At 33.3% G+C, this 26,294-nt stretch overlaps 1 protein-coding gene across 1 annotated transcript in view; it reads left to right on the top strand.

The window, feature by feature from the left end:
• The window catches only part of LOC134697067 (protein patched homolog 1-like), a 34,553-nt gene extending 26,341 nt beyond the window's left edge, over positions 1–8,212 (top strand). The window contains exons 23-27 of the mRNA XM_063559097.1: positions 3,201–3,300; positions 3,697–3,948; positions 4,438–4,540; positions 4,782–4,879; positions 5,404–8,212. Of these exons, the coding sequence (XP_063415167.1) occupies positions 3,201–3,300; positions 3,697–3,948; positions 4,438–4,540; positions 4,782–4,876 (550 nt within the window). The 3' untranslated portion in view covers positions 4,877–4,879; positions 5,404–8,212. The remainder of the gene's footprint in view (positions 1–3,200; positions 3,301–3,696; positions 3,949–4,437; positions 4,541–4,781; positions 4,880–5,403) is intronic.
• Positions 8,213–26,294: the final 18,082 nt, after the last annotated feature.

Raw genomic sequence — 26,294 nt, 5'->3', positions numbered from 1 at the left:
CGACAAAGGGACAATTGTGACAAAATCGGCCAAGCATGTAACATCAAACTTGTCCTTGGCTATTTTGCTCAGTGGTAATTACTTATAGACCACCCAAAACCTCTTTACAAACTTTCTCAACCATATAGACTTTATTCTGGAGCTATAAAACTTTAAACCATTTAACCTGATAACTCTGCCAAAAATTTCCTAATCCATATGTTACATCTTTTCATTTTATACTTTTTTCGTCACTTTATTAAATAAAGTTAAGATTTGATTGAAATACAGTAAGAATGAATATTTGTTGTCAGTACGCAAAGCTGAGTGGCGCTAGTATTTGATAGGAACACCCGATTTGGTTAACTTTCATGAATGGCGTATAATAAATTCAGTGTTCGCCTGATATTTTCTTCACTATAATATGAAATACCTTATCTCCATATGTCATGACTCAGCTTGTTAATTTTTTATTGAATTAAAATCATCAAAAAGTTGAATGGAGGAATATTAATCCAGTATAATTACGTACAATGTACATACATCTGTATTCATCTACAGATTTCTATAGTATTCTCACAAAAGTTCTATATTAAGTTATCTTCAATTTTCATGGTGGTGTTATCCTAAATAAAAAAAAAGTTAAGCCTAAAAAGAGGAATCACTTGTTATAACTTTTGAAAAGGTGGATTTTTAAGTTAAACTGAACCTATAAAACAAGGTCAATCTCTATAAATTTTCAATACTAAAATTATTTTTAATGAAGGCAATGAAGAAAACTATTTTGTCCAAAAAACCTTCTTTTTCCTTTGAAGTAAGTACTTTGTGATTTTTATGTGTACTTAAACTTCTACCAAATGTTTTATATTACCCTGTAGTCAAATGTTACTGTTTATTTTTTATTGGGGAAATCAAGAAGATATAAAAAAAAGTTATGTTTTTAGCTGGACCATGTTAAGATATGGACTGAATAGGACCACACACAAACATAAATTGTTAGGAAAGGTTAAAATGGAAATGAAATTAGCAGAAATTTACATTGCATTTAAACAGATGGGAGTAGCTTCATCAAATCTAAAAAGTAATTTGTTTATTCAACATCTGCAGAAGTTGCACGTACGGTTTTGATGATAAAGTATGTGATGGCTTATCCTGTTTCTACCTGCTGAACATAAGCCTATACCTGGAGGTCTAAACTTTTATTAAATTAATGTTTTCTCAATTACTGCAGACTACAATTATTAACCAGGTTTCTGGCGAAGGGTCGGGTTTAGTAGATCTTAGTACAGATGATCAACTTTTAATTTTATCAAAATTAACCAGTACATGTTGAATGATAATATAAGCAGGTCTTATTATAAAAAATAAATTAAGCAAATGCAGATTTCTCTAAATTCAATAATTGAAATTATTTACTAGAACTTTAATCTGATTTGGAATATATTTTTTTTCTAAATTAGAAAAGTTTGAATTATGAATGCTGTTATTACAATTTCTCTTTGAACTTTCTAATATATCTAATTTGATGCAATTCCCATATATAAGTTTGGACTGTGAACTTTTTAGTATAAATGTTATATATTGAGAAACTGAAGTATTTTTTCTGGCATAGATGCTTCTTGCCTAACATTAATATATTTTGACACAGGAATGTATGTTAGGTCTCTTAACAAGTTCATGTTATAAATATGATAATCATAGTCTGACAGTCCTAATATTTTATATCTTCAACATTTTCACCTGCATTATAAAGGTCATAAAATCAAGGTGGTCACTTTGTGACAACTGTTCCACAGGTGATCAGTGGCCTGAAGGGTCACGCCGGATATACATCCTTCACATTAATTATGGAGAATACTTGTTTTACAATGGTCGCATTAAAAGCCATTTCGTCTACTACTCCCATTGTCAGACAGAGACAGGCTTGACCCATATACAAGCTTTTATAACTTGCACAGAAAAAAAACATTTAGTTTTCAAAATAGATTTTTAACCGAAAAGAAAAACTTCAAATAGGTGAATTATTTAGGTAAATCACGATTATGTCATACAAGTGTTTAACCTGTCTGTAATTGCAGTTTTTAGATAGTTGCAAGATTTTTTCTTTTTAAGAATAAAAATACTGCTAAATGACAATAAAAAAAAGGCATAAAGATTTTTAAGGTTTATTTAATGCAAAAAATTCTGACAGGTGCAGAAGAAATAAGTATAGAATTTTATTTCATAAAAAAGTAATTCTAAGATAAGGAAAACAAGTGTTGCCATTTATATCCTACCACATTCCCCCCTTTTTTCATAGACATAATTGTTTAAATGGTTTCCACTAGATGTCTTCAAATTAAGAAAAATGTTAGAGCTGATAATATTTATGCAATGTAATTTGCAGTGATTTAGATTGAGTAGTGCATTGACTAGGGTGGTCTACTGATCATAAGTATTTTCATAATCTGTAGTTGAATTATTCAGTTTAATCAACAATCAGATAGAGGGCGTTTGGCAATGTGCCATGATATGATGCGATTTGGATGGCATTTAATATTGTACTGTGTAGAAAACTGTGTGGTCTGTTTATACTAGATACCTTCATGGTCTCTATCAATGTCAAAACTACCTCTTAACACACTTTTTAATGTCTTAAAAATGTTGCCTTCAAATTCTGATGGAATAGAGGCACTATATGGGTTAATTTTCTATTTAACAAGAATTTGGGGTTGTCAAACATATGATTTAGTTGCTGGTAATAAATTTCTCTTTCATTGAGTGAATATGCCTCCAGTGTTTATTGTAAACATTTGTATGTAGATTTGATGTGTTCTCGCTGCATTAACCCTTAGTACACTGTTACTCTATACTGGTGACCTTGGCTTACCAAACGGAAACATAAAATCAAATGGAAAAAAACATTAAATATCAGATCCAGTTCTCTTGCAGTAGGTCATGTATTTACTGTCAGTGTGTACACATGTGAAGGAATTTGAATATGTTAGTTTATTTTTAAAACAAACTGCTTTGAACTAAATTTGTTAGTTTTATTTTTATATGTGTACCATGTAATTAAAATCAATTTCAATTTGAAGGATTGAGAAATAACTTTGTTATATGCACATCAATGTGGTTCATGTTAGAACATCAGCTGGGTGAAGATGTTGATACATTCCGTTGTTGCAGGAGATACCCTGTTTGATATGTTCACAAATTTCAAATTATTGTTTTTATTTCAGATATTTCTTCAATGTTTTGGCTGGTCTTGTTGTGATTGGTCTTTTGAATGGACTGGTGCTGCTTCCTGTGTTGCTGTCTATTTTGGGACCAAAAGGGGAGGTAAGCACAAATAAATGACATTACCTTATTTTAGGCATAATACTATAACTCTTTTTGATATTTTTTGACTGTTCAAAGTGTAGGTGATGATTACATAAGCTAGGACAAAAAATAATTTTAATAGGTCTGTTGGCATATTCTAATTTATGGGCAGTTTCTTGTTTTTTTATTCTTTTTTCTTTTAAATAAATTATCAAGAAAAGATCCTTTAAATAGAAAAAAATATGTATGTTGTTTCACAGACTTGTCATAAATCATTTGAAAATGTAGAGAATAAACAGGTAAATATCACATTTAAAAAAAAATCATAGAAAAAATTCTCACTTTTTGGAAAAAGTTGTGAATTCTTCACTTTGATATTTTTTACATTAATCACACATAATCTGTTGTTTATAGGTTCGACCAAAAGATGATGGCGATCGTATACCAACACCATCTCCAGAACCTTCACCTAAACCAATCAAAAAGTCCAGAAAGAGTAGACCTAGCAGACGACTGTATCCAAGGATACCATCTGATATTTCTCTGACCACAATATCAGAAGAACCTACACAGTATTCATCACATGAAATAATCGTAGAACCTGAAGTAGTGGTAGAAACAACAACAGTTCCTATGACTCACAGCAGTAGTAACAGTAGTAGACATGTAAGTATAGCAGTGGATTAGATTACAAGGTCCCTTAATGTCATGACAATAAATATACCCAATACAACCAGTTTGAAAAGAAAGTGGGGGTATTCTCAGTTTCTCTGGCTCAGTAAGCAGATTCTGCTCTACTAATGGCACATGTTGTGTGGCAACTTGATGATATGTTTCATTGTTGGTATTTATTTATTTTTTATGAATGAGCATTAATTCCAATGATATTCCTATATCATCCAGAAAAAAACAACTAGTGTTAGGTCCATGTATTCAATGAATTGTACAAGTAATAATTCTCCTAGTTGTACTGGGTTGGGATATGGTCTGAGCATTGTACTAAGATCTTAGAGTTATATTATGATTTGGAACTTTTTTTATATGTAATTAAGCTCCAGCATCGAAGGATTTATTTGTCAAATGTTCATTAATTTTTTCCATATCCATGATAATGTTTTGAAATTTTGTTTAATTTTGTTTTTTTATTTATTTCAGACTACACCAACAGCCTCTGTATCATCAACACCTCAATCAACACATATTACCAGGGTAACAGCTCATGCAACAGTTAAAGTAGAAGTTCATACTGGTATTCCAGGTAAATATAACATTATCAAAGGGAGATAAGTAGTGGTTGTCAACAAAGTTCCACTGTCTTTCATGCTTGTTCACTTTCAAACCAATTATTACAGAACAAATGACGTGACAAAATGTGTATGGCAAAGTAAAACTATTCAAACTGATACTATTTGATCTGAAAGCCATTTCTTACAACAAGTTACACAATTTATTACATACTTTATGTTGTGATTCTTATTATTTATTTTTTGCATTTTTAGGTTCAGTTCAAAATGTAGATCATGATCATGTTTACAAAAGTAAACGGCGGAAAGAATTGGACAGTTCAGACTCAGATTCTTGTTCAAATTCCTAGCAGGTAGGCATTCTATTAGATAACTTAGTTATAACATTTTAAACTTTGCAGGTATAATGAGGAAACATATCTGAATGTTTATGTATACTAGATTTATTTTTATAGAGAATATTTTTAACAATTTATGTATAAAATGTTGCAATATTATACTCTTTCACGTTTTTTCTGCAAAGTTTAACATTGCACTTTAATACAGATAATACGTGATAAACACTGAAATTTCATTTTTTTAAAAACTGTCAAGGTAGATAATTTTGGATAGTATGATTAAACTTTTTCAGTCAGTTCCAGCTATGTTAGCTCAAACTGCAGATGTCCTGAGATTTTTTGTTTTGATTTATTAAATCTTTTAAATAAACAAAAGCACATTTTGTATTTAATTTTTTTTAAAGAAATAAAGTATATACATTTTAAACATTTTGTATTCAGTACTGCATTAAACACTTTCACTCCTGAATTATTATTTTTTCATGATTAATGATTGTCAATACATGTATTTCAAAACTTTTTTTATTTTTTTATTTCAGACTTAAATTCTTCTAGAAATGTGATGGTGCTATTTATTATTTATACAGTATTTTATGGTTGTGCGTATGGCTGCCTGTGTGTGAGTGTTTGATCATCCATGACACAAAACATTTGTAAATGGCGGCTAAAGGCCAGTTATCACTCAGGAACAATGTTTGTATCAATCAGAAGATGGAACGGCTGACTACGGGTATTATCTCACGGGACTTATTCTTCATCCTCTTCAGGGCCGAGTTGTGATTTAGTATTTATTTGTATTGAACAAGGGGAAGTAACTCTTGTTTATTTAAATGTTAAGCATTGTTTTTATGTTACTGATGTACAGATTTCTTGTTTTGTAAGATATTGTAATTAGCTAATTATTATAATTTGTAAATATGTTAATGATGTAAAATAATTGTTGAATATCTGTTGATTGTTGAATGTTTACCATCATTTACATTAATGAGATTAAATCTCGTAACATTTTATTGTTATTCATTGTATATCATTTGAATGGAGAAGAACAGCGTTAGTATTAGAAATTATTCAGCATTATTTCCATACCTCAAGCTGTAGATGAGCTCAGGGTACATTATTTGTAGAACTTTGAAGTTTTATCTGTAGATGGGTTAGTCCATTAAAGCCTGATGTTCTTCCATTGTACATATCATATTCTGTTGTTGTAGATGATGGTCAAAACAATTTCCAAAGTTGTCCAAAACTCATATAATGCCATGTGAAAATTTGTCATATATTTTAAATTCTTCAAACAGCAAATGTATATTCAGTTTTTTTTATTTGTATATTAAAGGCTAGCCTATGAAACTTATTCAATTTTTGGATTAAAGGGGAGATAATTTTCTATTCGTATTTAAATTTTTTGGTGAGCAGAAATTCGCTTTAGCAGATATTGAAGACAAGTTTTTAAAATGAATGTATTTAGAATTGATTATTTTTTATTTTTACAAAAAACGTTCCACAGTTCATTTCTTTAAAATGTTTACTCAGAATTAATAGTAAAATAGTAATTAAATGGATGACATAATTTCCACATGGCATTGTTTTGTTTTTTTGTTGTTAGAAAGCCAAAGATGATTTGTAACTCAGGCACTTGTTAGTCCCCATCAGGGTAGATATATGAAATCCTTCTGTAAATCCTTCACTTACTAACTTGGAATAAAATAGATTTCGTAATGCACATGTATATGTAACTTTCAAATTCATAAATGAAATTATTCGTGTTTTAAGAAGCTTTAAAGCATTAAAAAAAATTAAATACTGATGTGAAATTTAATTTATAGACCTTTTTTTTCGCGGGGGGGGGGATTGGACAAAACAAAAGTATTTGTATCACATGTAACAAATTAAAATTAAAAATGTTGAATATTTGACTCTGATCACTGGTTTGATAATCATTTTCAAAGCACAGTGTGCATCCTAAATCAATTTTGTTGACTTAGATAAGTTTTTATAAAAATTAAGTGCTATATGATATTGGTCAGACTTTTACCTATGAATGAAGTGCTATGAAATTGGTCAAATTTTTACATATAAATTAAGTGCTAAGATATCGGTCAAACTTTTACATATAAATTAAGTGCTAAGATATCGGTCAAACTTTTACATATGAATTAAGTGCTATGATATTGGTCAAATTTTTACATATAAATTAAGTGCTAAGATATCGGTCAAACTTTTACATATGAATTAAGTGCTAAGATATTGGTCAGTTTCATTCTTATGTTTAGTGCTACAATAAGTTACCATGGTGCAAAAGCTTTAAACATATTTATTTGTACTGAAATGTATTGTTATCATAAGTTTTGATGTGTATAAATGATGTGATAGTGTATATGGGTTTTGTGTAAGTGTGTGCAAATGGTGTTTTGGTGCTGTTAGTGGAAGTTAGTAATACATGTGAACATTCTATTTTTTGCAAGTAAAGAATGACAAATATTGTTATTCTTAAACAATTTACATTTATTAATGAGGTGAAAAAAATAAGAAATAGTATTGTTTTTACTCTAAATTGGGTGAAGATAGAATTCCTTTATTAGTTTAACCAAACATCTTCATTTGGGTGGCAAGCTTATTGTTCAACATTCAAAATATTAGAAAATGACAAATATTACAAGTAATTTTTCTTGTTTGTATATTGTTCTCCTATACTACATACATCCCTTTAATCAGGGATGATTTATCCATCTATTTTCCTGAATTTCAAATGAATGAATGATTTAAACATTGAATGTATGCATTTAAATCTACAAGGCAGACTTACATAGGACGATATATATAGTTTCTTGCATTTTTTCCCATTTTAAATGATAAAAAATCAGGAATTTTCATAAAACTGAAAAAAACAGAATACATTTACATTTGTTATTAAAAATAATTAAATAGGTGTGATTTATAAGCCTTACCCATCAATACTAAAGTTTTGGACAGTAATAAATAGATGATTTAAGACAAATACACCTGGTGACCTCATTTACCTGTAAAATCATGACATTATATTTGGTGCAACAGGTGACACTGCCAGTATCAGTTTATTATTTTTTTTATGACAACCCCTCCTGAGCCTCATATTCTGTCATGTTATATGGAGACATTACACTCAAATCCTTACCAAATCATAATCATTTTTACCTCATAGGGTGTGGTGCTGAGGTTCAGGAGGGGTGAATTGTCTGTGATAGGTCGATATCGACTTATATAAATATTATATATATTATGATATATATATGTGGTAGTACTTGTGTTCAGATCTTCTGACGAAGGTTGAATCGTTATCACATGAAATGATGAAAATAAAAGTTAAATAAATTTTAATGTCTTTGTTTTTATTTTAGAATATAGAATATATAGGTTATTGTACATTCATATTGACAGGTGAACTTATTAACCCTTAGTCAAAGATTTTATCTTGGAGGTAATCAAGTACATCTAGCTGAACATTAAAACACAACAATTTTCTTTTTATGTTTACCTATGAATATAAAGAGAAGTGTGCTATACATCAATGAGACAGCAACCAAACAACAAAAAAACAAAAGACAGAAGATAAATTAGGCTTTCCCATCATCAAACTTTACTTTGTACTTGAGAGGACAAAATTTGTGCTAGAAACATAAACTCCTGGCTTTGAAGGCATAAAACTTTGCTCAGTGCTCTGAGTACAAAAATCATGCTAGAAACATGAAATCCAGCAATTTGATTAGTTGATTTTCGAGTCTTGAGTTCAAAAATCATGCTCGAAAGTTTTATGACCGTGAGGCCTGGCCTACCAGTCATAATTCATTTTAACATGATAGTTTTACTAAGACTAAGAAATCAACTTTGATGTTTTTATCAAAATTTTTGTACTCCAATTACTGAGTCAAGTTTGTGGCCAACAGCCCAGTGGTCTCCTCCATAAGTTCATAGTACGCAGAATACACAAGTTGTGCTAGTAGACATAATTCAGTATTTCGATTGGTTGATTACTGAGTCAGAGTACGATAATACAAATGAAATTCATACTTGATACAATACATTGGTAGTCCAGCCTTTACGCACATGCCTAAATCTGGAAATTGGACTTTTTTGTAGGTCAAAGTACCACCATCAAAACAGATTTTTTGGCTAACACTGAACAGCAAGGTATAACAGCCCTTAAAAATAACAAGTGTAAAGCCATTCAAACAGGAAAACCAACTGACATATACATATAAAAAAACAGGAAACAAGAAACACTTATAAACCACATCAACAAGCAACAACCATTGAACATAGGACAGGTTCAAAGAAATACAGCAGGTTTTATCATTTTAATAGGCAATAAATAAATTTGGTGTATTAACTGTCTTCTGATTGGTTAAAAGTATTAGTTTTATTTTCAATGTTATCAATTTTTATGGAGACACGCCCATTCTGATGTTGTGTATTCATACGCCAACATGTGTGTATGTTGTTATTGTTTTAATATAAATAGTATTAACAGTTCTTTGAGCCTATTTTTTTCATAGAAATTTATTTATAATGAATGGCAATAATTTATTTTGACTTTATTGAACCATAAAACTAATTTTTGACTCTTCACATTTTACATAATCCGCTTCGCGGATTATTCAATGTGAAGAGTCAGAAATTAGTTTTATGGTTCAATAAAGTCAAAATAAATGAAAGCCATTCATAAATTAACCTTCACCCAATCTGAAATAATAGTGTAAAATCATCACATATATATGGATCTTCTCGACAATGCTAATTACCACAAAACACAGACTAAGTTTGAAATTGGTTTGTATCACTTTTACCATTATAGTGTAATGCCTCTTTACAAATGGAAAACATGCGATAGTGATCAGTAGGAATCTGAAACCATTGTCACAGAACTATAGAGGGCTTTTTATAAAATGATCAGTGGAAATCTTTATCATTTATCTTGAAACTCTATAGAGGCCATTCAATAAAAAGTTCATTTGAAATCTGGAATATTTTTCTAAGAACTCATGATGGAAAGCATAAGATAAGGAATCTGAAACACTTACGTCAGAACTGTGAGAAGAAGTAGCTAAGGTTTTCTGTAGAAATCTGGATCAATTATGTGAGAAAAATGAGAAGCAATAGAAATAAGGTATCTTGTAGAAATCTGGATCAGTTATCTGAAAACTATGGGAAACTGTAGATAAGTGTTCTGTAGAAATCTGAATCAGTTATCTGAGAACCATGAGAAGAAGTAGATAAAGTGTTCTGTAGAAACTTGGATCAGTTATCTGTGAACTATGAGAAGCAGTAGATAAGGTCTTCTGTAGAAACCTGGAATGATCAGTTATCTGAGAACTATAGGAGACTATAGATAAGGTATTCAGTAGAAACCTGGATCAGTTACCTCAGAACTATGGGAAGCAGTAGATAAAATGTTCTGTAGAAATCTGAATCAGTTATCTGAGAACCATGAGAAGAAGTAGATAAAGTGTTCTGTAGAAACTTGGATCAGTTATCTGTGAACTATGAGAAGCAGTAGATAAGGTCTTCTGTAGAACCCTGGAATGATCAGTTATCTGAGAACTATAGGAGACTATAGATAAGGTATTCTGTAGAAACCTGGATCAGTTACCTCAGAACTATGGGAAGCAGTAGATAAAATGTTCTGTAGAAATCTAGATCAGTTATCTCAGAACTATATGTATCAGTTGATTAAGTTGTTCTGTAGAAATCTGGATCAGTTATCTCAGAACTATATGAAGCAGTAGATAAAGTGTTTTGTAGAAATCTGGATCAGTTATATCAGAACTATGGGAAGCAGTAGATAAGGTGTTCTGTAGAAACCTGGATCAGTTATCTCAGAACTATGGGAAGCAGTAGATAAAGTGTTCTGTAGAAATTTGGATCAGTTATCTCAGAACTATGGGAAGCAGTAGATAAAGTGTTCTGTAGAAACCTGGATCAGTTATCTCAGAACTATATGAAGCAGTAGATAAGGTGTTTTGTAGAAATCTGGATCAGTTATCTGAGAACTATAAGAAGCAGTAGATAAGGTGTTCTCTAGAAACCTGACTCAGATTTCTCAGAACTATGGGAAGCAGTAATTAACATATTGTTCTGTAGAAATCTGGATCAGTTATCTGACGGAACTTTGGGAAGCAGTAGATAAGTTTTGTAGAAACCTGGATCAGTTATCTCAACAGAATTGGAGACTGTAGATAAAGTGTTCTGTAGAAATCTAGATCAGTTATCTCAGAACTATGGGAAGCAGTAGATAAAGTGTTCTGTAGAAACCTGAATCAGTTATCTCAGAACTATGGGAAGCAGTAGATAAGTTATGTAGAAACCTGGATCAGTTATCTCAACAGAATTGGAGACTGTAGATAAAATGTTCTGTAGAAATCTAGATCAGTTATCTCAGAACTATGGGAAGCAATAGATAAAGTGTTCTGTAGAAACCTGGATCAGTTATCTCAACAGAATTGGAGACTGTAGATAAAATGTTCTGTAGAAATCTAGATCAGTTATCTCAGAACTATGGGAAGCAGTAGATAAAGTGTTCTGTAGAAATCTGGATCAGTTATCTAAGAACTATGGGAAGCAGTAGATAAAGTGTTCTGTAGAAATCTGGATCAGTTATCTGAGAACTATGAGAAGCAATTAATAAAGTATTCTGTAGAAACCTGGATCAGTTATCTGAGAACTATGGGAAGCAGTAGATAAAGTGTTCTGTAGAAATCTGGATCAGTTATCTGAGAACTATAGGAAGCAGTAGATTAAGTGTTCTGTAGACATCTGAATCAGTTTTCTAAGAACTATGGGAAGCAGTAGATAAAGTGTTCTGTAGAAACCTGGATCAGTTATCTGAGAACTATGGGAAGCAGTAGATAAAGTGTTCTGTAGAAATCTGGATCAGTTATCTGAGAACTATAGGAAGCAGTAGATTAAGTGTTCTGTAGAAATCTGAAACAGTTTTCTAAGAACTATGGGAAGCAGTAGATAAAGTGTTCTGTAGAAATCTGGATCAGTTATCTGAGAACTATGGGAAGCAGTAGATAAAGTGTTCTGTAGAAATCTGGATCAGTTATCTTAGAACTATAGGAAGCAGTAGATTGAGTGTTCTGTAGAAATCTGAATCAGTTTTCTAAGAACAATGGGAAGCAGTAGATAAAGTGTTCTGTAGAAATCTGGATCAGTTATCTGAGAACTATGGGAAGCAATAGATAAAGTGTTCTGTAGAAATCTGGATCAGTTATCTCAGAACTATGGGAAGCAGTAGATAAAGTGTTCTGTAGAAATCTGGATCAGTTATCTGAGAACTATGGGAAGCAATAGATAAAGTGTTCTGTAGAAACCTGAATCAGTTTTCTAAGAACTATGGGAAGCAGTAGATGAGGTGTTCTCTAGAAACCTGACTCAGATTTCTCAGAACTATGGGAAGCAGTAATTAAAAAAATGTTCTGTAGAAATCTGGATCAGTTATCTGAAGAAACTATGGGAAGCAGTAGATAAGGTGTTCTGTAGAAACCTGGATCAGTTATCTGAGAACTATGAGAAGCAGTAAATAAAGTATTCTGTAGAAACCTGGATCAGTTATCTGAGAACTAGGGGAAGCAGTAGATAAAGTGTTCTGTAGAAATCTGGATCAGTTATCTGAGAACTATGGGAAGCAGTAGATAAAGTGTTCTGTAGAAACCTGAATCAGTTATATGAGAACTATGGGAAGCAGTATATTTAAGTGTTCAGTAAAAATTCGAATCACTTATATGAGAAATATAGAAAGCAGTAGATAGAGCGTAATATTGAAATCTGAATTACTTATTTGAGAACTATGGAAAGAATTACACAAGGAGAGCATTCTATAATTATATGGACCACTATTGTCAAAACTTCGGAGAATAGTAAAAAAAAGAAGGAAATTTTCAGTATTTATACAAATCACTTGTATCAGAACTGTGAAGAGTAGTAGATATATGAATCACTTGTGTCAGAACTGTGTAGAGTAGTGGATCACTTGTGTCAGAACTGTGTAGAGTAGTGGATCACTTGTGTCAGAACTGTGTAGAGTAGTGGATCACTTTTGTCAGAACTGTGGAGAGTAGTGAATCACTTGTGTCAATAGATATAGGAAGATGTGGTGTCAGTGCCAATGAGACAACTCTACATCCAAATAACAATTTAAAAAAGTAAACCATTATAGGTCGATGTACGGCCTTCAACACGGAGCCTTGGTTCACACCGAACAACAAGCTATATAAAGTACCCCAAAATTACTAGTGTAAAACCATTCAAAAGAACTGTTAATAGTAGTGAATCACTTGTGTCAGAACTGTGGAGAGTAGTGAATCACTTGTGTCAGAACTGTGGAGAGAAGTGAATCGCTTGTGTCAGAACTGATGAGAGAAGTGAATCACTTGTGTCAGAACTGTGAAGAGTAGTGAATCACTTGTGTCAGAACTGTGGAAAGTAGTGAATCACTTGGGTCAGAACTGTGGAGAGAAGTGAATCGCTTATGTCAGAACTGATGAGAGAAGTGAATCACTTGTGTCAGAACTGTGGAGAGTTGTGAATCACTTGTGTCAGAACTGTGGAGAGTAGTGAATCACTTGTGTCAGAACTGTGGAAAGTAATAAATCACTCTGTTTATAATCCAGGTACTTTGGATAACTATTGTATGCACATTGAACGACAAATTTATGTGACGTATATAATTTTTCTGACGTCAGACACTCAAATCAATCCATGTGTTCGTAGATAGTAGATGTTGTTGTGTCCTGTTAAATTGTTATACGATGATGACTGATGTTCCCATATTTTGACTATTTTATTGATTGTGACTGTTTATTTAACGCATCATGTAAATGTAACGGAATTTGATGAGACTGTTATTAAAGTGAGAGGGTTAGCGCTATAGAACCAGGTTTAATCCACCATTTTCTACATTTGAAAATGCCTGTACCAAGTCAGGAATATGACAGTTCTTGTCCATTCGTTTTTGATGCGTTTTGTTTTTTTATTTTGCCATGTGATTATGGACTTTCCAAATTGATTTTCCTCTGAGTTCAGTATTTTTGTGATTTTACTTTTCACTTGTGTCAGAACTGTGGAGGGAAGTGAATCACTTGTGTCAGAACTGTGAAAAGTAATAAATCACTTGTGTCAGAACTGTTGAGAGTAATGAATGACTTGTCAGAACTGTGAAGAGTAGTAGATATATGAATCACTTGTGTCAGAACTGTGAAAAGTAATAAATCACTTGTGTCAGAACTGCTGAGAGTAGTGAATCATTTGTGTCAGAACTGTGGAGAGTAGTGAATCACTTGTGTCAGAACTGTGGAGAGTAGTGAATCACTTGTGTCAGAACTGTGGAGGGAAGGGAATCACTTGTGTCAGAACTGTGTAGAGTAGTGAATCACTTGGGTCAGAACTGTGGAGAGAAGTGAATCGCTTGTGTCAGAACTGATGAGAGAAGTGAATCACTTGTGTCAGAACTGTGGAGAGTTGTGAATCACTTGTGTCAGAACTGTGGAGAGTAGTGAATCACTTGTGTCAGAACTGTGGAAAGTAATAAATCACTTGTGTCAGAACTGCTGAGAGTAGTGAATCATTTGTGTCAGAACTGTGGAGAGTAGTGAATCACTTGTGTCAGAACTGTGGAGAGTAGTGAATCACTTGTGTCAGAACTGTGGAGGGAAGGGAATCACTTGTGTCAGAACTGTGTAGAGTAGTGAATCACTTGGGTCAGAACTGTGGAGAGAAGTGAATCGCTTGTGTCAGAACTGTGGAGAGTAGTGAATCACTTGTGTCAGAACTGTGGAGGGAAGGGAATCACTTGTGTCAGAACTGTGTAGAGTAGTGAATCACTTGGGTCAGAACTGTGGAGAGAAGTGAATCGCTTGTGTCAGAACTGATGAGAGAAGTGAATCACTTGTGTCAGAACTGTGGAGAGTTGTGAATCACTTGTGTCAGAACTGTGGAGAGTAGTGAATCACTTGTGTCAGAACTGTGGAAAGTAATAAATCACTTGTGTCAGAACTGTGGAGGGAGGTGAATCACTTGTGTCAGAACTGTGAAAAGTAATAAATCACTTGTGTCAGAACTGTTGAGAGTAATGAATGACTTGTCAGAACTGTGAAGAGTAGTAGATAAATGAATCACTTTTGTCAGAACTGTGAAAAGTAATAAATCACTTGTGTCAGAACTGCTGAGAGTAGTGAATCATTTGTGTCAGAACTGTGGAGAGTAGTGAATCACTTGTGTCAGAACTGTGGAGAGTAGTGAATCACTTGTGTCAGAACTGTGGAAAGTAATAAATCACTTGTGTCAGAACTGTGGAGGGAAGGGAATCACTTGTGTCAGTACTGTGAAAAGTAATAAATCACTTGTGTCAGAACTGTGGAGAGTAGTGAATCACTTGTGTCAGAACTGTTGAGAGTAGTGAATCACTTGTGTCAGAACTGTGGAAAGTAATAAATCACTTGTGTCAGAACTGTGGAGGGAAGGGAATCACTTGTGTCAGAACTGTGAAAAGTAATAAATCACTTGTGTCAGAACTGCTGAGAGTAGTGAATCACTTGTGTCAGAACTGTGGAAAGTAATAAATCACTTGTGTCAGAACTGTGGAGGGAAGGGAATCACTTGTGTCAGAACTGTGAAAAGTAATAAATCACTTGTGTCAGAACTGCTGAGAGTAGTGAATCATTTGTGTCAGAACTGTGGAGAGTAGTGAATAACTTGTGTCAGAACTGTTGAGAGTAGTGAATCATTTGTGTCAGAACTATGGAGAGTAGTGAATAACTTGTGTCAGAACTGTGGAGAGTAGTGAATCACGTGTGTCAGAACTGTGGAAAGTAATAAATCACTTGTGTCAGAACTGCTGAGAGTAGTGAATCATTTGTGTCAGAACTGTGGAGAGTAGTGAATCACTTGTGTCAGAACTGCTGAGAGTAGTGAATCATTTGTGTCAGAACTATGGAGAGTAGTGAATAACTTGTGTCAGAACTGTGGAGAGTAGTGAATCACGTGTGTCAGAACTGTGGAAAGTAATAAATCACTTGTGTCAGAACTGTGGAGAGTAGTGAATAACTTGTGTCAGAACTGTTGAGAGTAGTGAATCACTTGTGTCAGAACTGCTGAGAGTAGTGAATCATTTGTGTCAGAACTGTGGAGAGTAGTGAATAACTTGTGTCAGAACTGCTGAGAGTAGTGAATCGCTTGTGTCAGAACTGTTAAGAGTAGTGAATCACTTGTGTCAGAACTGGTGAGATTATCGAATCACTTGTGTCAGAACTGTGGAAAGTAATAAATCACTTGTGTCAGAACTGTGGAGGGAAGTGAATCACTTGTGTCAGAACTGTGAAAAGTAATAAATCACTTGTGTCAGAACTGCTGAGAGTAGTGAATCATTTGTGTCAGAACTGTGGAAAGTAATTAATCACTTGTGTCAGAACTGTGGAGGGAAGTGAATCACTTGTGTCAGAACTGTGGAGAGTAGTGAATCACTTGTGTCAAAACTATGGAGAGTAGTGAATCACTTGTCGGAACTGTGGAAAGTAGTGAATCACTTGTGTCAGAACTTTGGACAGTAGTGAATCACTTGTGTCAGAACTGTGGAGAGTAGTGAATCACTTGTGTCGGAACTGTGGAAAGTAGTGAATCACTTGTGTCGGAACTGTGGAGAGTAGTGAATCATTTGTGTCGGAACTGTTGAGAGTAGTGAACCATTTGTGTCGGAACTGTTGAGAGTAGTGAACCATTTGTGTCGGAACTGTGGAAAGTAGTGAATCACTTGTGTCGGAACTGTGGAGAGTAGTGAATCACTTGTGTCAGAACTGTGGAGAGTAGTGAATCACTTCTGTCAGAACTGTGGAGAGTAGTGAATCGCTTGTGTCAGAACTGTGGAGAGTAGCGAATCACTTCTGTCAGAACTGTGGAGAGTAGTGAATCGCTTGTGTCAGAACTGTTAAGAGTAGTGAATCACTTGTGTCAGAACTGGTGAGATTATCGAATCACTTGTGTCGGAACTGTGGAAAGTAGTGAATCACTTGTGTCGGAACTGTGGAGAGTAGTGAATCATTTGTGTCAGAACTGTGGAGAGTAGTGAATCACTTGTGTCAGAACTGTGGAGTGTAGTGAATCACTTGTGTCAGAACTGTGGAGAGTAGCGAATCACTTGTGTCAGAACTGTGAAGAATAGTGAATCACTTGTGTCGGAACTGTGGAGAGTAGTGAATCGCTTGTGTCAGAACTGTTAAGAGTAGTGAATCGCTTGTGTCAGAACTGTTAAGAGTAGTGAATCACTTGTGTCAGAACTGTTAAGAGTAGTGAATCACTTGGGTCAGAACTGTGGAGAGTAGTGAATCACTTGGGTCAGAACTGAGGCCATTCAGTCAGGCTCTTGTTACACACCTTACACGTCACCCAATTTCCCCGGTGACAGATGGATCACTTGTGTCATAACTGTGAAGGCACAGTAGTAAAGTTTTCAGTATATATATTGATCACTTGTGTCAAATGTAGAGAGTACAGTAGATAAGTGAGTAGATATATTGATCACTTGTCTCAGAACTGTGGAGAGTAGTCGAATTCAGTAGGTTCATGGGTCACTTATGTCAGAATTGAGGAGAACAGTAGATAAAGTACCCAGTTTTAGTTTGTAACCCGGATTTGTTTTCTCTCGATCGATTTGGTTTGTTTGAGTCAGACCGATAAAAAGTAGTAGAAAAGTATTCATTGGTTATATGGATCACGTGTTTAAGATCTCAGGAGGGTAGTAAAAAAGTATTCGGTAAATCTGTATCTATATTTGACCGTGCGAGGGCTGAATAGCCAGTCAAGGTCGTTTTTTCCTCTCCGTAAGACAGTTTTACGCTTGACGAAAGCAAGCTTGATAACGTCTCCTCTCGCATTGTGACGTCGCTGATAACTTCTTCTCTCACATTGTGACGTCGCTGATAATGACTGGTCTCGTTTTGAAGTCTCGAAACGAGAATTACTGAGCGACAGAGCAGGGTGATATAGGCGTAGGGAAGGACGATAAATATATCTATATTTGTATTGTTACGTCGAAGGTACCAATATCATGGCTTAGATTAGCGCACACTCTATCTTTTTTCGGTTGGTTCCAATGGATCACACTCTTAACGGATAATGAGTATTTAAAGTGTTCTGTTTTGCACTATGTTGTTTCGATTGCCTTTGAGTTTTTTTTTTACCTTATTAGCGCTTTTAAAGTTTACAAATCGTTTCGGCTTGATAATCCTTTTGGTTTTGCTTTACATAACAAAAAATTGTCAGGTTTGTTAGCTGGGACCAAACCTTCAACCACATTGTACAGAAATACCAGTCTTCGGCTTGTTCTTTTAGATAGCAGCTTTTCTAGTTCCAGTACGATAATCATTTTTAGTGACCGATCCTTCTTCTCTCATCAGAGTGGCTTTGACAATTATAACATATTCGTGGACTGGTTATCTGGGAACGAGACTTTTCATAACGGTCAACCGACATATGGTGGTGTCCGTAAAACTTTCGAAGTGAAGCGGTAGATTGCTAGAATAAAACTCATCCGTTAGAGGTTCGAAAAAGTAAACAATTCAGAGGGAAATTTTCGCTTCTGTGAATATCATTGCTTTCACAATGCAGTTAATGAATAAAGTTTTCAGATAATCCAGGCGATACTTTAGGTCAACATAATGCACTATTATCAGTAATTGATTGTTTTAAATAGTTTGCCTAATGTCTAACTGCAAGCATGTAATCTATAATTGTTATTTATTTAAAGTATAATCTTGGGTGGCTGATCTGTATACCGTAAACATTCTGTAATATAAATAAATATCTTAAAGTTGAAATCACAAATTAAAAAACAAGAAATTCTTTTATGCCATCAACTGTAAAATTATAATAATGTGAACTATTGATTTGATTATTTAAACAAGACTATTTGAAATTATGTTAAACTATATCTGTCACATTTCTTTAACATACTAAACCACACACCAGACGTCTTATTTTATTAGAAAACAATTAAGGTAATATACAGCGACACGGCTATCAGATTAACTTGGGTGGTCTCGATTTAGTTCCATTGATGAACCAATAAAAGCTTGTGTCTTGTTTGTTTTATGACAACTTTGATGAAGCTGATTGACCAAACGATACAAAACACACACGAAGTTTTCTCTAAATGATCAACTATGGAAATTTAGAAATACTAATTTGTTATACACACAAATATTCACGTTTGAAAAATAAATAGAAATAATTGTAAGTAACTCAATAAATACACAAACAAATAAATACATGAAATGAATAAAATGATATATATCTAGATTTATAAATAATAAATAAATTTAATCAATTTTGCACATACTGTACTGATACTTGAAGAAATTTTAGAATCAGATGATTAAAGGAGAATCGAGATTACAATATTCGTGAGGCAACAACTGTAATTGTATCAAGCACTATTTACATGGTACAACGTAACTGAATAACAAATAAAAAACTATTTACGGTTTGTATATTCTTTAAAAGATTCAGTTATTCGATAAACGGAAATACTTATAAAAAAACTAAGCGTTAAGTTCGTCTGAATTTACAATCTTAAAAAAAATCGTCTCCCTACCCAAACAAATGATCTGTTAATGAACTCGTTGCCACTATTGTTAAGCACCGTTAAGGTAAAACATATTACTCTATACGCAACTCCTTCTTCAAAGATATGGATGACAAGAAAACATATATATTCACCAAATTTTGAATAGCAGGACATAGTGGATTTACAAATTATTCAAAAACAAATACGTTAGAACACGTCGAGGAATCTTCAACAATTGCATTATGATTCTTAATTGAGATTTTGTTGGTTTGTACAACCTGACAAAAATTAAAATTTCACCAGAGTATCAAAAAATAATCGTGCATCTCACAAAAAAATCTTTATCAAAAATAATTGATGAATAAAATACAAATAATGTCATTTGAGGACTTTTTCCCTTATCAATCAATCAATCAATCAATCAATCAATCAATCAATCAATCAATCAATCAATCAATCTACTTATCAATCAATCAATCTACTAATCAATCAATCGGTGACCGGTATCTATTCATACAAATGATATGTAAAAAATATTGTATAAGGTGATTTAAGAACACAATATCTACATTGTTATGGAGGAAAATTCACTCAATCTTGGTGAAATTCGCGCAATTGGGCTCATTAGTGAAAGCTGTTCATGTGAGATTCATTTGCTCTCACTCGAAATTCACATCATTTATTTTTGATAAAGTTTATATTTCGAAAAACAACGAAACTTTCAAATTTGATTAAAATTATTAAAAAAACACTTTTGTGTTGTCGTAAAGTTAATGTGTGATTCATGTTTAATTATAAAAAAAGAAGATGTGGTATTTATACAACTCAAGTGAATATATATCATATGTCTCTGGAAATAATGAAATATCCTTTTCATCGGATCACTCACTTTTTTTAATTTTCAGAATTTTATTGATTAGTTAATGTGTATTTATTTATAAACATAGGATCCATGTATTAAATGTTTCTGTAAAAATGGAAAAAAGTAAAAACACAACTAGTATCTCAATTGTTTGTAAAACAATTGAAAGGTCTTTCCTGTAAAAGTGATGTTTTCGTAATGTTCTTTGTACGACCTTTCGTTCGATATACGACAAGCATACCTTTTGTAACTTTTCGCTTTTTACACTTAATGACCTCATCCGCCTACATTTTTTTAGATCGGAAGTATGATATATGTAACACAGGGTAGATGAGCTTTCATTTGATATGCGACAACGCCATGTTTTAAAAAGTTTGATTTTTGCACTTAATAACCTCATCCAACCAATTTTTCGAGGTTGGGAATTTGATATTTCAAATGTATACATCATGACCTTTCATTTGATATACAACAACCCTATCGTAAAAGAAAATTTATTTTTTGCACTCAATGACCCCATCCAACCAATTTTTGGGGGACGTCAATTTGAAATTTGAAATGTACGCTTTATGTTCTTTCATTTGATATGCGACAACCTTACCATCTGAGAAATTTGAATGTTTGCACTAAATGACCCCACCCTTCCCCCTGGGATGAAAAGGGGGTTTAAAATTTTCATTTTTTAAGTAGAGTTTATTAAGACCTTCAATTTGATATATCAGATGACCCCATTTGACAAAGTGCAAATAATGATGCAATATCAACTATATAAATAGAAGTTATGAAACTTACGAAGTCAATGCAAAACATGAAAATTTCAAATTGATTTTTTGGTGTTTTTTTCCATGGAATGTTTTTGGTATTTGGTCAAACACATAACTATGTCAACCTCTTCAATTTCTAAAACATTTTTCGTGGTAAGCTCTTGATGATTCAGAAATACATGCCTCCGCTCGCAAAACTTCAAACTGCATTATCTCTAAAACGACAATAGATATCTCAAATCTGTTAAATGATAAATGATCTACAGTTGAAGGACAACATTATAGAAAAAGAAAGTGGACAATTTCAAAGTTCACCAAGGTCACAATTAATCATCAAATATATGATGCAATACAAAACTTGAGAACCGGAAGTCGTAGAGACATGGGACTATCACCATTCAACTCAGGACCACTTGACCTTTCAAATGTCACAAGGTCAAGGTCATAGTATAATGTGAAGGTCAAGGTGAAATTTCATCATGACCTGACATTGACCTCAAATTGAAGGTCTTGAACTACTGATCATCTTTGCAGTTTATAGTAGGTTGATATCTGTTACCTTTAAAAAGATATACACACAATACTATACTTTTAAGAATCATCCCGTCGTAACTTTTGAACAGACAGTCGGAATCTTTTGAGCTCAGTGTATAAAATGTAGAGCTCGTCGAGAGGAACATTTTATACACTGTAAGTATGCAGCAAACTCTTATCGTTTTCTTAATATGCAAGCTTGAAATTGCAGCGTAATTTTTTTTTGCACTTGGTGACCTTTGACCTTGGGTGCAAATTAAAGGTCACATGAACTTAAGATTATTGGTGTAGGTCCCAAGTCTTTACGACTTCCGGTTCTCGAGATACAATTTTAAAAAAATTGTGTATATTTTTTCAAGGGAAATAACTCCTTATAAGGGTTAACAACAAAATTATTGTATATGTTTATTATCATTGCCATTTGGTCTTGTACATGTTGCCGTTTTCAAATCGATTCTATCTTGAATACTTTTTGAGAAAAATGTAAAAGAAAGAAATTGCTTCAAGGGGACGTAACTCTCATAGGGAATGATGAAATCCTTAGCAGCCTCATATGGTAACACATCATGATGAGATATAACTTTTGTCCAAATAAGGTCATGATATCTTTTAAAACATTTAAGGGGGGCCATGTTGAAAAAAATCAATAAAAGGGAGATAACTTCTAAAGGGGATGATGAAATCCTACAACAGTTCATCTGGTAAAAGTTCATGATGAGGTCTATCAATGATCCATATTTGGTCTTGATAACTTCAACAGAAAGGGCCTGGGGATGAGGCCTTGTCAAACAAATGTTGGAAGAAAAAAAAGAAAAAGAAAAAAAACTAGTATCTCAATTGTTTGTAAAACAATTGAAAGGTCTTTCCTGTAAAAGTGATGTTTTCGTAATGTTCTTTGTACGACCTTTCGTTCGATATACGACAAGCATACCTTCTGTAACTTTTCGCTTTTTACACTTAATGACCTCATCCGCCTACATTTTTTAGATCGGAAGTATGATATATGTAACACAGGGTAGATGAGCTTTCATTTGATATGCGACAACGCCATGTTTTAAAAAGTTAGATTTTTGCACTAAATAACCCCATCCAACCAATTTTTGGAGGTTGGGAATTTGATATTTCAAATGTATACATCATGACCTTTCATTTGATATACAACAACCCTATCGTAAAAGAAAATTTATTTTTTGCACTCAATGACCCCATCCAACCAATTTTTGGGGGACGTCAATTTGAAATTTGAAATGTACGCTTTATGTTCTTTCATTTGATATGCGACAACCTTACCATCTGAGAAATTTGAATGTTTGCACTAAATGACCCCACCCTTCCCCCTGGGATGAAAAGGGGGTTTAAAATTTTCATTTTTTAAGTAGAGTTTATTAAGACCTTCAATTTGATATATCAGATGACCCCATTTGACAAAGTGCAAATAATGATGCAATATCAACTATATAAATAGAAGTTATGAAACTTACAAAGTCAATGCAAAACATGAAAATTTCAAATTGAATTTTGGGTGTTTTTTTCCATGGAATGTTTTTGGTATTTGGTCAAACACATAACTATGTCAACCTCTTCAATTTCTAAAACATTTTTCGTTGTAAGCTCTTGATGATTCAGAAATACATGCCTCCGCTCGCAAAACTTCAAACTGCATTATCTCTAAAACGACAATAGATATCTTAAATCTGTTAAATGAAAAATGATCTACAGTTGAAGGACAACATTATAGAAAAAGAATGTGGACAATTTCAAAGTTCACCAAGGTCACAATTAATCATCAATTATATGATGCAATACAAAACTTGAGAACCGGAAGTCGTAGAGACATGGGACTATCACCATTCAACTCAGGACCACTTGACCTTTCAAATGTCACAAGGTCAAGGTCATAGTATAATGTGAAGGTCAAGGTAAAATTTCATCATGACGTGACATTGACCTCAAATTGAAGGTCTTGAACTACTGATCATCTTTGCAGTTTAAAGTAGGTTGATATCTGATACCTTTAAAAAGATATACACACAATACTATACTTTTAAGAATCATCCCGTCGTAACTTTTGAACAGACGGTCGGACATTTTTGGGCTTATTATATAAAATGTAGAGTTCGTCGAGAGGAACATTTTATACGCTGTATGTAGGCAGCAAAGTCTTATCGTTTTCCTAATATGTAAGCTTGAAATTGCAGCGTAATTTTTTTTTGCACTCTGTGACCTTTGACTTTGGGTGCATATTGAAGGTCACATGAATTAAAGATTATTGGTGAAGGTCCCAAGTCTCTACGACTTCCAGTTCTCGAAATAGATTTTTTCTAAAATTGTATACAATTTTTCAAGGGGAATAACTCCTTATAAGGGTTAATAACAAAATGATTGTATATTTTCATTAACATTGCCATCTGTTCCTGTACATGTTGCCGTTTTCAAATCGATTCTATCTCTAACATTTTTTGAGAAATGAGCAAAGGAAAGAAATTGTTTCAAGGGGAAATAACTCTCAAAGGGTATGATGAAATTCTATGCAGCCTCATATGGTAATACATCATGATGAGATGTATCAATTGTCCAAATAAGATCATGATATCTTCAAAAACAACGAGGGGGGGCCATGTTGAAAAAAATCAATAAAAGGGAGATAACTTCTAAAGGGGATGATGAAATCCTACACAGCCTCATCTGGTAATACTTCATAATGAGGTCTACCGATGGTCCATATTTGGGTTTGATAACTCCAATAGAAACGAGGGGAGGCCATGTCAAACAAATGCTGGATGAAAAAAAAAAAAAAAAAACATGCGAAAAACAATAAGGTCTTTCCTCGCGGAGAGGAAAGACCTTAAATACATGCATTTGGGTTAGACAAGTACCGTGACACGTTATATCGCAAAAGTGAATTTACACTAAAAAATAAGAGAAAACAAACGACGCAACGTTAAAATGTAACACACATGGAAACGAGCAATAATATAACAATGGCCATCTTCCTGACTTGGTTCATGATATTTTTAAAGGAAAAAATGGTGGGTGGAACCTGGTTTTGTGGCATGCCAAACCTCGCACTTTATTGGCAATGCAAAACATAACATTGAAATGACAACATAATATAACAGGACTACAATACAAATAAATATAAGAAACTAGTATCTCAATTGTTTGTAAAACAATTGAAAGGTCTTTCCTGTAAAAGTGATGCTTTCATAATGTACTTTGTACGACCTTTCGTTTGATATACGACAAGCATACCTTCTGAAACTTTTTACTTTTATCACTTAATGACCTCATCCGCCTACATTTTTGAGATCGGAATTATTATATATGTAACATAGAGTAGATGAGCTTTCATTTGATATGCGACAACGCCATATTCTAGAAAGTTTGATTTTTGCACTCAATAACCCTATCTTACTAATTTTTGAAGGTCAGGAATTTGCTATTTGAAATGTACACATCATGACCTTTCATTTGATATACAACAACCCTACCTTAAAAGAACATTTATTTTTTGCACTCAATGACCCCATCCAACTCATTTTTGGGAGACGTCAATTAGAAATTTGAAATGTTCGCTTTATGTTCTTTCATTTGATATGCGACAACCTTACCATCTGAGAAATTTGAATGTTTGCACTAAATGACCCCACCCGTCTCCCTTGGATGAAAAGGGGGTTTCAAATTTTCATTTTTAAGAAGAGTTTATTAAGACCTTCAATTTGATATATCAGATGACCCCATTTGACAAAGTGCAAATAATGATGCAATATCAACTATATAAATAGAAATTATGAAACTTACAAAGTCAATGCAAAACATGAAAATTTCAAATTGAATTTTTTAGTGTTTTTTTAAATGGAATGTTTTTGGTATTTTGTCAAACATATAACTATGTCAACCTCTTCAATTTCTTAAACATTTTAAGTGGTAAGCTCTTGATGATTCAGAAATACATGCCTCCGCTCGCAAAACTTAAAACTGCATTATCTCTAAAACGACAATAGATATCTCAAATCTGTTAAATGATAAATGATCTACAGTTAAAGGACAACATTATAGAAAAAGAATTAAGACAATTTTAAAGTTCACTAAGGTCACAATTAATCATCAAATATATGATGCAATACAAAACTTGAGAACCGGAAGTCGTAAAGACATGGGACTATCACCATTCAACTCAGGACCACTTGACCTTTTAAATATCACAAGGTCAAGGTCATAGTATAATGTGAAGGTCAAGGTGAAATTTCATCATGACCTGACATTGACCTCAAATTGAAGGTCTTGAACTACTGATCATCTTTTAAGTTTATAGTAGGTTGATATCTGTTACCTTTAAAAAGATATACACAAAATACTATACTTTTAATAATCATCCCGTTGTAACTTTTGAACAGACGGTCGGACATTTTTGGGCTTATTATATAAATTGTAGAGTTCGTCGAGAGGAACATTTTATACGCTGTATGTAGGCAGCAAAGTCTTATCGTTTTCCTAATATGTAAGCTTGAAATTGCAGCGTAATTTTTTTTTGCACTCTGTGACCTTTGACCTTGGGTGCATATTGAAGGTCACATGAATTAAAGATTATTGGTGAAGGTCCCAAGTCTCTACGACTTCCAGTTCTTGCAATAGATTTTTTCTAAAATTGTATACAATTTTTCAAGGGGAATAACTCCT

This window comes from Mytilus trossulus, chromosome 1 (genome assembly GCF_036588685.1).
Source record: "Mytilus trossulus isolate FHL-02 chromosome 1, PNRI_Mtr1.1.1.hap1, whole genome shotgun sequence".
Taxonomy (NCBI): Eukaryota; Metazoa; Mollusca; class Bivalvia; order Mytilida; family Mytilidae; genus Mytilus; species Mytilus trossulus.
Note: the sequence above shows the minus strand (reverse complement) of the source record. Positions and strands in the feature narration are given on the sequence as shown.